Source organism: Mustelus asterias, chromosome 2 (assembly GCF_964213995.1).
Source record: "Mustelus asterias chromosome 2, sMusAst1.hap1.1, whole genome shotgun sequence".
Taxonomy (NCBI): Eukaryota; Metazoa; Chordata; class Chondrichthyes; order Carcharhiniformes; family Triakidae; genus Mustelus; species Mustelus asterias.
In genome coordinates this window covers 126,036,842-126,053,967 of record NC_135802.1, presented here as the reverse complement: position 1 = coordinate 126,053,967, position 17,126 = coordinate 126,036,842, and the positions used below count along the sequence as shown (strand labels likewise).

At 44.2% G+C, this 17,126-nt stretch overlaps 1 protein-coding gene across 2 annotated transcripts in view; it reads right to left on the bottom strand.

Annotated features, from left to right (window-relative positions):
- Window positions 1–17,126, bottom strand: part of LOC144511083 (androgen-dependent TFPI-regulating protein-like) — a 237,261-nt gene that overhangs the window by 15,323 nt on the left and 204,812 nt on the right. For both annotated transcript variants that reach the window (XM_078241060.1, XM_078241068.1), the window contains 2 exons: window positions 8,014–8,129; window positions 6,066–6,217 (listed from right to left, as the gene is read on the bottom strand). In XM_078241060.1, the coding sequence (XP_078097186.1) occupies window positions 6,066–6,217; window positions 8,014–8,129 (268 nt within the window). The remainder of the gene's footprint in view (window positions 1–6,065; window positions 6,218–8,013; window positions 8,130–17,126) is intronic.

Genomic DNA, 17,126 nt, shown 5'->3' with positions numbered 1-17,126 from the left:
GCAATCTCATCCCTTGCCTCCCAAAGAATCCTAGGATATATTTCATCAGGCCCAGGGGACTTATCGACCTTCAGTTTATTCAAAACTCCAGGACATCCTCCCTCCGAACATCTATTTCCTCCAGCCTATTAGCCTGTAACACCTTCTCTTCCTCAAAAACATGGCCCCTCTCCTTGGTGAACTCTGAAGAAAAGTATTCATTCATCACCTCACCTATCTCTACTGACTCCATACACAAATTCCCACTACTGTCCTTGACCAGCCCTAACCTCACCCTGGTCATTCTTTTATTCCTCACATAAGAATAAAAAGCCTTGGGGTTTTCCTTGATCCGACCCGCCAAGGACTTCTCATGTCCCCTCCTAGCTCTCCTAAGCCCCTTTTTCAGCTCGTTCCTTGCTAACTTGTAACCCTCAATCGAGCCATCTGAACCTTGTTTCCTCATCCCTACATAAACTTCCCTCTTCCTTTTCACAAGACATTCCACCTCTTTCGTGAACCATGGTTCCCTCACTCGGCCATTTCCTCCCTGCCTGACAGGGACATACCTATCAAGGACACCCAGTATTTGTTCCTTGAAAAAGTTCCACTTTTCATTAGTTCCTTTCCCTGACAGTTTCTGTTCCCAACTTATGCCCCCTAATTCTTGCCTAATCGCATCATTATTACCTCTCCCCCAATTGTAAACCTTGCCCTGCCGTACGGCCCTATCCCTCTCCATTGCAATAACAAAAGACACCGAATTGTGGTCACTATCTCCAAAGTGCTCTCCCACAACCAAATCTAACACTTGGCCCGGTTCATTTCCCATTACCAAATCCAATGTGGCCTCACCTCTTGTGTCAGGAAACCCTCCTGCACACACTGCACAAAAACTGCCCCATCCGAACTATTTGACCTACAAAGGTTCCAATCAATATTTGGAAAGTTAAAGTCCCCCATGACAACTACCCTGTGATCCCCACACATATCCATAATCTGCTTAGCAATTTCTTCCTCCACATCTCCATTACTATTTGGGGGCCTATAGTAAACTCCTAACAACGTGACCGCTCCTTTCCTATTTCTAACCTCAGCCCATATTACCTCAGTGTGCAGATCCCCCTCGAAGTGCCTTTCCGCAGCCGTTAAACTATCCTTGATTAACAATGCCACTCCTCCACCTCTTTTACCAGCTTCCCTACACTTAGTGAAACATCTATACCCCGGAACGTCCAACAACCATTCCTGTCCTTGTTCTATCCACGTCTCCGTAATGGCCACAACATCGTAGTCCCAAGTACCAATCCACGCCCCAAGTTCATCTACCTTGTTCCGGATGCTCCTTGCATTGAAGTAGACACACTTCAACCCACCTTCCTGTCTACCGGTACCCACCCTTGACCCTGATACCTTCCCCAATACCTCACCACCCTCACTGACTTCTGGACTACAACTCCTTTTCCCACTCCCCTGACAAATTAGTTTAAACCCCCCTGAAGGGCCGTATCAAATTTCCCTCCTAGGATATTGGTGCCCCTCTGGTTCAGGTAGGGAAACAAATTGTGAGGGTGATACAAAAGGTCTGCAATGGGATATAGGTTGGTTACGTGAGTGGGAAAAAATTGGCAGATGTATATAATAGAAGATGTGAGGCTATTCACTTTGGCAGGGAGATTAGAAAAGCAGAATCATAGAAACCCTACAGTGCAGAAGGAGGCCATTTGGCCCATCGAATCTGCACCAACCACAATCCCACCCAGGCCCTACCCCCATATCCCTACATATTTACCCGCTAATCCCTCTAACCTACGCATCTCAGGACTCTAAGGGGCAATTTTTAGCATGGCCAATCAACCTAATCTGCACATCTTTGGACTGTGGGAGTGTGGTGAACCATCGTTGGTTCCCACTGGATAGTACTGAGCCAGGGTCTGGCCAGTACTACAAGGATGTACATACGTTACTGTTGGGTTGTGCTACTTGTTGCTGTTGGGGTTAGGGTGGTGTTGTTACACCTTTGTACTGTAGTGTTGTGGTACATCCCAGTCGGGCTCCGCCTCCTGGGAGAGGTATAAAAGTCCCTGCTCTGGCCGGGACCCCTTCAGTCTGGGATAGTGTATATAATTATTGGCTGCTTCATTACAGTAAATAAAAGCCTTTTATTTCCTGAGCATCTGGCCTCGTGTTTGAGAAGCGCATCAATTTTATTTACTGTAATGAAGCAGCCAATAATTATATACACTATCCCAGACTGAAGGGGTCCCGGCCAGAGCAGGGACTTTTATACCTCTCCCAGGAGGCGGAGCCTGACTGGGATGTACCACAACACTACAGTACAAAGGTGTAACAACCCCACCCTAACCCCAACAGCAACAACACAACCCAACAGTAACATATGTATATCCTTGTAGTACTGGCCAGACCCTGGCTCAGTACTATCCAGTGGGAACCAATGATGGTTCACCACATTCACCCCTCCTTTGAGAACAAAGGCCTGCGAGGTACAAAAACAGAATAAAGTGTCATCAGTCTATAAGTTCAGACGGTCAGGGGGACCGCACCGTCATTGTGACCTCCTCAATACCGGCGGTGACACTGTTCCTTGCTCTGATACATCCGCTGCCACGGTTATCAAGGCATTCCGTGATCTCTTTACCCTGTTCGGGTACCCCAGCTACATCCATAGCGACAGGGGCTCGTCGTTCATGAGCGATGACTTGAGGCAATTCCTGCTCTCATACGGGATTGCCTCTAGTAGGACCATGAGCTACAACCCTAGGGGTAACGGACAGGTGGAACGTGAGAATGCTACAGTCTGGAAGGCTGTCTTACTGGCGTTGAAGTCAAAAGGTCTTCCAGTCTCCCGTTGGCAAGAGGTGCTCCCTGATGCGCTCCATTCTATTCGCTCCCTCCTGTGTATGCCAACCAACGCTACTCCCCACGAGAGGATGTTCTCATTCCCTCGGAAGTCTTCCACGGGGACCTCATGACCGTCTTGGTTGACGTACTCAGGACCTGTCCTCCTGCGGCGACATGTAAGGGCCCGCAAGTCCGACCCGTTGGTCGAACAGGTCCATCTCCTCCACGCCAACCCTCAGTATGCCTATGTGGCATACCCTGACGGGCGAGAGGACACGGTCTCGATCTGAGACCTGGCGCCAGCAGGGGACATAGCAACCCCTGTCGCTCCCATACCCCCTGTTACAAACCCCTTAACTCTTGTTTCTCCCCCGGACATGGCGTGGGCAGCATCGGGACCATTGCTTAACCCTTTTACTCCCGTGTACAGCTTGCCTGAGCTCAGAAGATGGTCGCCACTGCAGGGCGTGTCAGAACCCCATGGACTACCGTCACCTCAGGGTCAACCGGCCTGTGAGTCCGTGGAAGAACAGCTGGACGCCGCCTTGGGGAGAACGCCACCGCAAGTGCCTACTCCGGTGTCACCGCCGGTATTGAGGTCACAACGACGGTGCGGTCCCCCTGACCGTCTGAACTTATAGACTGATGACACTTTATTCTGTTTTTGTACCCCGCCGGCCTTTGTTCTCAAAGGAGGGGTGAATGTAGTGAACCATCTTTGTACTGTAGTGTTGTGGTACATCCCAGTCAGGCTCCGCCTCCTGGGAGAGGTATAAAAGTCCCTGCTCTGGCCGGGACCCCTTCAGCCTGGGATAGTGTATATAATTATTGGCTGCTTCATTACAGTAAATAAAATTGATGCGCTTCTCAAACACGAGGCCAGATGCTCAGGAAATAAAAGGCTTTTATTTCCCGGGCATCTGGCCTCGTGTTTGAGAAGCGCATCAGGGAGGAAACCGGAGCACCCGGAGGAAACCCACGCAGACACGAGGAGAATGTGCAAACTGCACACAGACAGTGACCCAAGCCAGGAATTGAACCCAGGTCCCTGGAGCTGTGAAGCAGCAGTGCTAACCACTGTGCTACCGTGCCGCCAGAATGGTATTTAAATGGAGAGACTGCAGAATGCTGTAATATTGAGGGATCTGGGTGTCCTTGCACATGAACCACAAAAAAACTAACTTGCGGTTATCGCTAGTAATTGGGAAACAAATGGAATGTTGGCCTTTACTGCAGGGAGATGGAAGTAGGGAAGCCTTGCTACATTGGTAAAGCTGCACCTGGAGTGCACAATTTTGGTCTCCTTATTTAAGGAGGAATACACTTGCATTGGAAGCAGTTCAGAGAACTAGGGAGGCAATGGTGTAGTGGTATTATCGTTAGCTTATTTATCCAGAAACTCAGCTAATGTTCTGAGGGTTCAAATCCCGCCACAGCAGGTGATGGAATTTGATTCAAGAAAAAAAAATCTGGAATTAAGAATCTACTGATGACCATGAAACCATTGTTGATAGTCGGAAAAACCCATCTGGTTCACTAATGTCCTTTAGGAAAGGATATCTGCCATCCTTACCTGGTCTGACCTACATGTGACTCCAAAGCCACAACAATGTGGTTGACTCTCAACTAGGGATGGGCAATAAATGCTGGCCAGTCAGCGACGCCCATGGCTCATGAATGAATAAAAAAATTCACTGGGCTGATTCTTGGAATCTTTAAAATGAAAGTGTCCCATTTAAGATGGCGGTGACAAGGAATTTCTTCTCTCAGAAGATTGTTACTCTTTGGAATCCTCTTCTACAAACAGTAGTGGAGGCTGAGTTACACAGATTTCTGATCGACAGGAGAGTTGAGGAATATGGGGTTAAGGCCAGAATCAGATCAGTCATGAACTTATCGAACAATAAAACAGATTTAATGGGCTGAATAGCTACTCCTGCTCCTAGTTCTTGTTATCTTATGCTGATATGATCTTAAGATCTCCATAATCTTGATGAGCAGTAGCTTCAGCAATGGCTCACCTTTTAAATCAGGTGTGCTCCCAAACTGGTTTTTTTTCTCCCTCCTACATCCACCATCATTAATTGGGCATCAAACACGACTCTTGTTCAAGTATTTGCATCCTGAAATTGAATTGGATTTGCCTTTTGTTGTTGGAGCAGGGTCAGGCCTTGGAAGTCTTCACAATACTGGTTTCCCAACCCAGTGTGTGAAATTCTGCCCCATGTTTTTGTGCATTGAAGTGTTTTGTTTAATGATCACCTTGTGTTATGGTTTTATTTTCAGTGATGTGGTTCGATCTTGGTTTCCAGGCTGCATTCGATCTTGGTTTCCTTGTTTTCAGTGCCAGCCTTTGACCAGTTGAAGAGGGCAAGCCATTAGACATCACTGTGAGTGCTATATTCAATAAGTGGAAAATCTGACAGTTCTTTTGGGGGGGCTGAACCAAAATAAATTTGTTTTGGGAGTGTAGGATGGGCTGGAAGGGGGGAAGCATTCCTGGTTGAAGGTGTGTGCAGGGGTAGGAAGATATTGGAGGACCTCCAGGCATCACATAAATCAATGACTTTTTTTGCATTTTAATGGAGTGGCTGCACCAATTTTTGTTGGTCGGGTTAGTCAAAGACTAAACCTGACTCAGGATTCTACAAATGGCATTGGATCCAGATTTGAGCAAGAGAACAGGTTGCCCATTTTGAAACGAACTCGAATTGTGAGTAGGGCAAGCCTCAAGCAGTCAGTGTGCTGCAGCATTTCTTTTAGCTTTGGTTGCCAATTACTCAGCTTTTCATTGTGAATGTGATGGCAGGCAAACAGAAAAATACCCCTTGTCTTCTGTTAAGAATGCTATATCCAAAGTTGTTCTGGGTTGATTTTTGAAGTTGTAGCTCATTTTTAAACAAATCTGTCATGGGATTTGAGCATTGCTAGCTAGGCCAGCATTTGTTATTCATCCCTATAAATGCCTTTGTGAAGGTGGTGGTCAGCACCTTCTTGAACTGCTGCAGTCCTTGTGGTGTAGGCAAATCATCATACTGTTAGGAAGGGATGTTAGTTTTCTATGTCAGCGTTCATGCATTCACATTAGTTAACTGAAAATTCTTGCTCGAATGCAGTAGAACTTGATACTGTTGACTAAAAAAAAGAAAAAATTTTGAGTACTTTAAAATTTATGCCCCTTGAATTTGTTATCATGTGAATATTAGAGATGAATAATTACTTACCCCAGATTAACAGGGTGAGCTTCTCCCCCAGAAGATACAAGATCATCACCAATAGAAGACTCACTGAGAAAAATAACACTAGGCCTAGTCGATTAAATAGGCCCAACAGGGGATAGACCCAGGCTCCAGCTGCATAGTAAATCCAGAGAACCCTATAAAGAGAATACATTCCATTTCACTGAATTAAGTCATCAGAAAGCTGGAATTGGTTTGAATGTGTGTATAATAGAGGGGAATTGGTGTAGAATACACATTACAGAATTGTGCTTGGAATAGAAATGTATCTATGCTGTGATGATGCAATGCCTTTAAGAAATGAATTTGTGTCTTGTTTCTTGTGAAAGATATGTTTAAAATTCAACTCAGATTTATGGTGCCAATCTGTCTGCTCCAGGCAGCCCACATGCTAAAAATGCAGTGGCATGATTGACCCTAGATAATGGGGCGTTTGTTCTGATCTGAGCTAATGCAGTTTTGGTTTTTTTGGGTTGTCTCCTGGGGTTTCAGAGTAGGGTTTGATTAGGTTGCTTGACAGAGATTGTGTGCTAATGGGAGGAGCTACACTTACAGAAACAAGCAGGCAGTTTTCTGTTTTGGGTCTGCAAGGAGCAGGAGCTCTTTTCTCTTTCTCTCTGGAGACTGCAGTTTGGGACCTGTTAGAAAAGAGGTCTCTCTCTCCAGAAGTGTTCCGGAGGGTTGAGGACTAGCAGCCTGTGTACCAGCATGTAAGCCTATTGTTTGCTAACCAATTTTGAAGAGGAGTTTATGCTTACGAGGAATATTGCTTAAATTGGGATAGGGTTAGGGTTACTAATAGAGATAGTCTAGCAGTTAAGAATTGTATTTTGTCATGTTTAAGTAGTTCAGTAGGTAAAAGTTACACAAATTCTTTTTGTTATAGTGAAACTGTATTATTAAATAAAGTTTGTTTTAATAAAAGCTTTCTAGTGGGTCAATAGAATCACACCTGGAGTGAAACACCTTATCCTCACACTAATGTCAAAATCAAAAGTAGAGGTGTAGTCTAGTTTCACAGTATACCTTGGCTTATGATCCGGTCCCTAACAATGCAGATTCTGATACTTTATTTAATGAAAACATGGTTATGTAATGTTTCTTCAGTTAAGTTACAGAACAACAATTTTAGTTTGAGTTTGATAGAAAGATGCATACATCTAGTTAGGGTTATACAATTACTAGATGTACTAGAACACTATTTCAAGTTAAACATGACTGCAGGACCAGGGCAATATAGGTACAAACTGATTTAAGAAAATAATTAATGACAGAATTAAGAAGGCTAAATATCTGGTTAGGGTACTGGAGGCAAAAAATGCCTGGAGTCATTTGAAAGAGTTTGATGCTATGATAGGATGGGGATGATTTTTCACTTGTTTGAAAGATGAATTAGTTAAGCCAAAGAACCTCCTTCATCTATATTTGCAACATATGGAAATGACAGTTAGGAAGACCAATCAGTCCATTAAATCTATCCCACATTAATGATGGCAGGAGTATCATGACTCGATACTTCTTCCCAATTTGAAATAAAGAAAGTAACTTTCTATTCATGTACATGTTGCTTTATATCAATTTAATGCATTTGTGCTGCCAATGCAGTGCCCCAGCCACCAGCAGCAGATATCAGTAAGTAAAATGCACAAAGTTCCTGATTTTCCATCCATTGTAACGCAAAAATTAGGACTTCCTGATGTGCAGTTCCAGAGTGAAAGGTTTTGAACAGAACATTTACCAGAATATCGAATGTTGTTAAACTTAGCTGAAAAGAAACCAGTGGCTTCAGACAATAGGAGGATATTGCTGATGTTAAGGAAAAAATCAAATGTGAGCAAAGACTTTAGTGATGGGACTTGAACACACATTTGGAATTTGACAGTGGATTATTTCTCCATTCATTTATGTTTATGTATCTGTTTACAGTTCTTACCAGAGTAGATAGGACATAGAGACAATTCCTAGGATGAGAAGACCAGTTCTTCGTTTTGGATATTGGTGTGGTGTATTGAACAGCTCCAACAAGATCAGTGGCAACACCACAGTGTGCTGCAATAAGAAAGAAAAACTTGCATTTATACGTGTCATCTCATGACCTCAAGATGTCCTAAAGCGTTTTACAGCCAATAGAATGTGTTTGAAGTGAAGCTGCTGTTGTAATGTAGGAAACATGGCAGCCAATTTGTGCTCAGCAAGAACTCAGGAACAATATGATAATGAACAATGTGATAATGAACAAGATGATTTGTTTAAATGATATTGGTTGAGGGATAAATATTAGGCAGACCACCAATGGAAATTGCCATGCTCTTCTTCAAATAGTGATATGAGATCATTCATGTTATATGTTATATGATCAGTTGAAGGGTTATATGATCACTTGAAGGGGTTCGAAGTCTTGTATGGTTGAACATTAACTGTTTATTGAAAACACATAACTATGTACATTTAGACAGGGTACAGCCCAAGTTATGAGCTAAAACCATGCTTGCTTCTACACAGGTCTCAGTCCAGACCACAGATTTCTCTCATCTCAGGTCAGTGCATCTTAACATCACACTGTAAGCAGTACAGTTTCCAATTCCCACATTAATCCTTGCTATGCCAAATATCCTGATACTACAATTCACATCAACCTAAGAGGATGGACAGCATCTTGGAATAATTTCTCACCAGAATAGAGTCATAGAGGTTTAACATATACATAGAACATAGAACGTACAGCACAGAACAGGCCCTTCGGCCCACGATGTTGTGCCGAGCTTTATCTGAAACCAAGATCAAGCTATCCCACTCCCTATCATCCTGGTGTGCTCCATGTGCCTATCCAATAACCGCTTAAATGTTCCGAAAGTGTCTGACTCCACTATCACTGCAGGCAGTCCATTCCACACTCCAAACACTCTCTGCGTAAAGAACCTACCTCTGATATCCTTCCTATATCACCCACCACGAACCCTATAGTTATGCCCCCTTGTAATAGCTCCATCCACCCGAGGAAATAGTCTTTGAACGTTCACTCTATCTATCCCCTTCATCATTTTATAAACCTCGATTAAGTTTCCCTCAGCCTCCTCCGCTCCAGAGAGAACAGCCCTAGCTCCCTCAACCTTTCCTCATAAGACCTACTCTCCAGACCAGGCAGCATCCTGGTAAATCTCCTCTGCACTCTTTCCAGCGCTTCCACATCCTTCTTATAGCGAGGTGACCAGAACTGCACACAATATTCCAAATGTGGTCTCACCAAGGTCCTGTACAGTTGCAGCATAACCCCACGGCTCCTAAACTCCAACCCCCTGTTAATAAAAGCTAACACGCTATAGGCCTTCTTCACTGCTCTATCCACTTGAGTGGCAACCTTTAGAGATCTGTGGATATGGACCCCAAGATCTCTCTGTTCCTCCACAGTCTTCAGAACCCTACCTTTGACCCTATAATCCACATTTAAATTAGTCCTACCAAAATGAATCACCTCACATTTATCAGGGTTAAACTCCATTTGCCATTTTTCAGCCCAGCTTTGCATCCTATCTATGTCTCTTTGCAGCCTACAACAGCCCTCCACCTCATCCACTACTCCACCAATCTTGGTGTCACAGCATGGAAACAGGCCCTTCGGCCCAACTTGTCCATGCTGCCCTTTTTTTTAAAAACCCCTAAGCTAATTCCAATTGTCCGCATTTGGCCCATATCCCTTTATACCCATCTTACCCATGTAACTGTCAAAATGCTTTTTAAAAGACAAAATTGTACCCGTCTCTACTACTACCTCTGGTAGCTTGTTCCAGACACTCAGCATCCTCTGAGTGAAACAATTGCCCCTCTGGACACTTTTGTATCTCTCCCCTCTCGCCTTAAACCTATGCCCTCTAGTTTTAGACTCCCCTACCTTTGGGAAAAGATATTGACTATCAAGCTGATCTGTGCCCCTCATTATTTTATAGACCTCTATAAGATCACAAAGAAAACAGTACCTTCAACAAAATAACACACCCACAAAACTGCACTGGGCACCAGCATAAACTTTGTGCTCAAGTCCGCCATACTACTCAAGTTCTTTTTGAAATGAAACACTATAATTGGTTGGGAACATGAATAGAATCAAAATGTAGAAATCATGGACATGTTGCACAATTGTTGCAATTCAGCCAAATTGTGGTGAATCTACACCCGTCCAAGCCAATCACTCTTCCAAAGCATTCAATATTCCAAAGGAATCACAAATCCAAACCAATTGCTATTCAGAACTAATTACAATTCAGAACCAAACACTGTTCCAAACTGATAATTGTTCAGAAAGAGTCACTATTCCAACCAATCATTGTTCGTAATCACTGTTCCAAACCAATTTAATACTTTCACTCTGGGACTACTTCTATCCTTTTCTACAAGTATCTTGAAACTTATAGAATTGTGATCACTGTTCCCAAAATGGTCCCCCACTGAGGCATCAATCACCTGTCCGGGCTCGTTTCCCAGAACCAGGTGTAAGATAGCCCTTCCCGAGTTGGACTATCTACATGTTGCCTCTAGAAGCACTCTTGGACACACTGAACAAACTGCCTCATCCAAGTCCCTGGCACTAAAGGAATCCCAGTCTATGTTGGGGAAGCTAAATCGCCCATCACAATGCTGTGACATTCTCCCTAATCAGTAAAGCAACACCCCCACCGCTTTCATCACCTCTCTATCTGTTTTAGGGCCACTGCTGTTTGTCATTTTTATTAATGACCTGGATGAGGGCGTAGAAGGATGGGTTAGTAAATTTGCGGATGATACTAAAGTCGGTGGAGTTGTAGACAGTGCGGAGGGAAGTGGCAGGTTACAGAGGGACATAGATAAGCTGCAGAGCTGGGCTGAGAGGTGGCAAATGGAGTTTAATGCGGAAAAGTGCGAAGTGATTCACTTTGGAAGGAGTAACAGGAATACAGAGTACTGGGCTAATGGTAAGATACTTGGTAGTGTGGATGAACAGAGGGATCTGGGTGTCCATGTGCATAGATCCCTGAAAATTGGCACCCAGGTTGATAGGGTTGTTAAGAAGGCGTACGGTGTGTTAGCTTTTATTGGTAGAGGGATTGAGTTTCGGAGCCAGGAGGTCATGTTGCAACTGTACAAAACTCTGGTGCGGCCGCACTTGTAGTATTGCGTACAGTTCTGGTCGCCACATTATAGGAAGGATGTGGAAGTGTTGGAAAGGGTGCAGAGGAGATTTACCAGGATGTTGCCTGGTATGGTGGGAAAATCGTATGAGGAAAGGCTGAGGGGCTTGCGGTTGTTTTCGTTAGAGAGAAGAAGGTTAAGAGGTGACTTAATAGACGCATACAAGATGATCAGAGGATTAGATAGGGTGGATAGTGAGAGCCTTTTTCCTCGGATGGTGATGGCTAACACTAGGGGACATAGCTTTAAATTGAGGGGTGATAGATATAGGACAGATGTCAGAGGTAGGTTCTTTACTCAGAGAGTAGTAAGGGCGTGGAATGCCCTGCCTGCAGCAGTAGTAGACTCGTCAACATTAAGAGCATTCAAATGGTTATTGGATAAACATTGGGCGGCACGGTAGCACAGTGGTTAGCACTGCTGCTTCACAGCTCCAGGGACCTGGGTTCGATTCCCGGCTTGGGTCACTGTCTGTGTGGAGTTTGCACATTCTCCTCGTGTCTGCGTGGGTTTCCTCCGGGTGCTCCGGTTTCCTCCCACAGTCCAAAGATGTGTGGGTTAGGTTGATTGGCCAGGTTTAAAAAAATTGCCCCTGAGATGCGGAGGTTGGAGGGATTAGTGGGTAAATATGTGGGGATAGGGTGGGTATGTGGGGGGGATTGTGGTCGGTGCAGACTCGATGGGCCGAATGGCCTCCTTCTGCACTGTAGGGTTTCTATGATTTCTATGATATGGATGATATTGGAATAGTGTAGGTTAGATGGGCTTTAGATTGGTTTCACTGGTCGGCGCAACATTGAGGGCCGAAGGGCCTGTACTGCGCTGTAATGTTCTATGTTCTATGTTCTATCTTGCCTGAAGCATTCTAAATCCTGAAATGCTAAGCTACCAGTCTTGCCCTTCTTTCATCCAAGTCTCTGTAATTGCCACAAAACCATAGTTCCATGTAGTAATCCAAGCTTTAAGTTCAACGCCCTTATTGTCATACTCCTTGCGTTAAAGCAAACACACCTCAGACCATCTGTCCATTTGTACTGTCTCTTCTCATGATTGGGTGCAGTATTCTCTTAATGAAAATCAATCTAAGTGGCAGGTTAATTATCCAACCTTGAAAATTGCAAGAATTAAGTGACAGTGTGAATGGAGATTCACATATGTTGGAATATTTATCAGATCTTAATTTGCGCTTGAAAATAAACTTGGTACTTACGTAAACTAATATGTTTGTAACATTCCATATTGCAAAAACAAGAAATAGATTATTTCATGATTTCAATCACATACCATGTTTATGGTATTGCATCTTGAGGCAGCCCTTCAGCCATCTAAATGCAGCTTTCACCCAGGCCTGAGCATAGTTTTTGATGCATGATAACAAGACATCTCAGTGCCAATAATGGTGATTGATATTGCCCCATACCTGGGCCTGCCACTTGGCCTCCAATTTCATGGATGTCCTTCACTTCATGCTGGTCTTCCAGATGCCAACTGCTCATGTCACTCAACTTTCCAGAGCGGGTTATTAAAGGGCTTCTACAATGGACACAGGTTCTAGGCATGATTACTCAGCTGCTCACCACTTCAGCCACCTCCATCCCAGCCTTCCTGGTTATGACAGGTCGCTTTGTCCATCCATCTTGTGGAAAAAAAACCTGCCAACTTTCATGGACTGCCTGTATAAGAGTCTCCAGGGAGACATAACAGAAGCATGGAACTAGCTTGCTTTATATTATGTGCTCTCAGTACTGCCTTCTAAGCTGTCCACCTCCTCCTTCTGTCTCTTAGACTGAAGCTGCCTGAATGCTCCACAGGTACATTGTAAAATTGCACAAGGTCACAGCATTTTGATTCCTCGCAATTTCCTTGACACCTGAAATTTGCTCAACATCTCACGTTTGAGATTGATAATAAATCTGCTCACTAAGGCTATGCTAACATCAACCCTTTAAAAAAAACATTCCTTTAGGTATCAATCAATAATAAATTAATGGCCATTGATTTTCTCTTCATTTCATGTTTATTCATTTAACTGTAGTTTAAAGGATGGTCTCAAAATTTGCACTGCGCTTAAAAGGTCATTTTCTCACGAAACCACTTAGAAGATTCCTGTAACTATTTATCTAGAAGTAACTGATCTTGCGATATATATTGATTCCATTAGAAAATCCATCAATGCCTACTCTCTGTTGACACTTACATTAAATATACAATTCAGCACTTAGTATATTCAGGCTGAGCTGCATTAATCAACTGATATATGACTGGGCTATGGACTAGGTGTTGATTCATAACTTTTACAGTTACAGTAACTTATCACACAACACAGCTAATTGTGAGACAGTTTCAGAAACATTTCTTGAAATGCCTGTTTTAAATTATGGTTGAAGCATTTGTTCGCATTTCCCACGCCAGCCACATTATTTAGTAAGATGAACTATTAGGAGGTGAATTTGATGAATTTTCATTCCATGCAAGAACTTCACCCACCATGCGTGTTCATGTCCCTCATGTTTTACCATCTATTCAGGCAGTAAAATGAGGATACTAAAAGAGGTACTAAAAGAGATGGCGGGAGAAATAGCATATGCACCAGCGGTAGTTTACCAAAATTTGCTGGACTCTGGGGTGGTTCCTGCAGATTGGAAAACAGCAAATGTGATGCCACTGTTTAAAAAAGGAGGTAGACCAAAGGCAGGTAACTATAGGTCAGTTAGCTTAACTTCTGTAGTAGGGAAAATGTTTGAATCTGTCATCAAGGAAGAAATAGCGAGACATCTGGATATAAATTGTCCCATTGGTAAGACGCAGCATGGGTTCATGAAGGGAAGGTCATGTTTGACTAATTTGGTGGAATTCTTTGAGAACATTACATGTGCAGTGGACAATGGGGAACCTGTGGATGTAGTGTATCTGGATTTCCAGAAGGCATTTGACAAGGTGCCGCACCAAAGACTGCTACATAAGATAAAGGTGCACGGTGTTACGGGTAATGTATTAGCATGGATAGAGGATTGGTTAACTAACAGAAAGCAAAGAGTGGGGTAAATGGGTGTTTTTCTGGTTGGTGATCAGTGTCTAGTGGTGTGCCTCAGGAATCAGTGTTGGGACCGCAATTGCTTAAGATTTACATAGATGATTTGGAGTTGGGGACCAAGTGTAGTGTGTCAAAATTCGCAGATGACACTGAGATGGGTGGCAGAGCAAAGTGTGCAGAAGACGCTGAAAGTCTGCAAAGGGATATAGATAGTCTAAGTGAGTGGGCGAGGGTCTGGCAGATGGAGTACAATGTTGATAAATGTGAGGTTATCCATTTTGGTAGGAATAACAGCAAAATGGACTATTATTTAAATGGTAAAAAATTGCAGCATGCTGCTGTGCAGAGGGACCTGGGTGTCCTTGTGTAGGAATCTCAAGAAATTGGTTTGCAGGTGCAGCAGGTAATTAAGAAGGCAAATGGAATTTTGCCCTTTATTGCTAGAGGGATGGAGTTTAAAAACAGCGAGGTTATGTTGCAGCTGTATAAGGTGCTGGTGAGGCCACACCTGGAGTACTGTGTACAGTTTTGGTCTCCTTACTTGAGAAAGGATATACTGGCACTGGAGGGGGAGCAGAGGTGATTCACTAGGTTGATTCTGGAGTTGAGAGGGTTGGCTTATGAGGAGAGACTGAGTAGACTGGGGCTATACTCATTGGAATTCAGAAGAATGAGGGGAGATCTTATAGAAACATATAAGATTATGAAGGGAATGGATAAGCAGGGAAGTTGTTTCCACTGGCGAGTGAAACTAGAACTAGTGGGCATAGCCTCAAAATAAGGGGAAGCAGATTTAGGACTGAGTTGAGGAGGAACTTCTTCACACAAAGGGTTGTGAATCTGTGGAATTCTCTGCCCAGTGAAGCAGTTGAGGCTACCTCATTGAATGTTTTTAAGGCAAGGATAGATACATTTTTGAACAGTAAAGGAATTAAGGGTTATGGTGAGTGGGCGGGTAAGTGGAGCTGAGTCCACAAAAAGATCAGCCATGATCTTATTGAATGGCGGAGCAGGCTCGAGGGGTCAGATGGCCTACTCCTGCTCCTAGTTCTTACATTTTTATATTCTTAGGATGGAGCGGAAGGGCGAACAGACGGGGCTAATTTCAATTTACATTCCACCAGCGAGATGTTTTTATGCAGTTCCACACTTGGTATTGTTACAAGAGAATAGATACTGGGTAAATTGACGTTGAAATACCATGGGATGGCATGGAGGGGCATCATGAGAGAAAGGTGGGGGCATGAGTTGCAATGTAGGGTGTGAGGGGCACATTGGAGTAGTTGGAGGTCAAGGGTTGGCATGGAGAGTATGACAGCTCATGGATTAGGTGAGATGGCATGAATTCGCATGGAGTGAGTGTGTGTAAGTCCTTTTGTCCTTACCTTGCAAAAGGTTTCTGAATTTAATCAAGAGTTCATAACTCGTCTGAGGGACCACAAATCATAAGTCATGGAGCAGCTGGCTAAACTCTACAAAAATTGTGGGGAGCCAGCAGAAGCCAAGCCATGAAATGAAGCCAGCTAGGTCAGGGTGTTGACTAACACTCCCCACCATTATCCCATGCCATCAGCTGAAATAGCTCAGTTGAGAGAGTGTTAGACTGATGATCTAAAGGTCCCTGGTTCAATCCCACATTTTGGCATGAGCCCATCTGCTGGCTTTCTTTGCTATCTGCTAATTGGCACTGCATTTGGGGTGGCTCAACGGCACAGTGGTTAGCACTGCTGCCTCACAGCACCAGAGACTTGGGTTCAATTCCAGCTCGGGTCGCTGTCTGTGTGGAGTTTGCATGTTCTCCCCGTGTCTGTGTGGGTTTTCTCTGGGTGCTCCGATTTCCTCCCACAATATGAAAAATGTGCTGGTTAGGTGGATTGGCCAGGCTAAATTTTCCCTCAGTGTACCCGAACAGGCACCGAAGGGTGACGACTAGGAGATTTTCAGAGTAACTTCGTTGAGTGTTAATGTAAGCCTACTTGTGACTAATAAATAAACTTTAACAGAAAATGTGGAAATCCTGGAATTGAGTCCCACTCACCATTATGAAATAGAGTAGAATCATAGAATCCCTACGGTACAGAAGAAGGCCATTCGGCCCATTGAGTCTGTACTGACCACAATCCCACTCAGGCCCTATTACCGTAACCCCACACACTTACGCTGCTAATTCCCCTGACAGTAGGGTCAATTTAGCATGGCCAATCAACCTAGCCTGCACATCTTTGGAGCGTGGGAGGAAACCAGAGCACCTGGAGGAAACCCATGTAGACACAAGGAGAACATGCAAACTCCACACAGACAGTGACCAGAGGCCGGAATTGAACCCGGGTCCTTGGCGCTGTGAGGCAGCAGTGCTAACTACTGTGCCACCGTGTCGCCCCCACCCCCCTCCCCCCTTCCCTCCCCTCCCAATTTTGTAAATTGAGGAATAGAGGGCCATGGCTCAGGTGTTCTTATGACTCATTGATAACCCAGCCCTTAGAGCCTGAGTGCTTCCAGTCCTTACCACTGCCGCCACTGGTTCTGCTGGCACTGCAGAATTGTCAGCCAATCAAACTAACTGGCAGTTCTCTGGGGTGGAATTTCTTCGGAGAAGTCCCACCTGTAGTCAGTAACACCCTGAGAGTGTTCGATGGCTGCAGGACAGCCGTGATCAGCAGAGATGCATTCCCTGCCAACTCTTTAATTCCTTGAATGAGAGGGTTATCCTATCAAGAGATTAAATAGTCTTGCTCTGTATTCCTTGGAGTTTAGAAGTGTGAGGGGCGGCCTTATTCAAATATATAAGATCCTGAGGAGGGTTGACAGGGTAGATGGTGAAATGTTTACACTAGTGGGAGAGTCTGAAA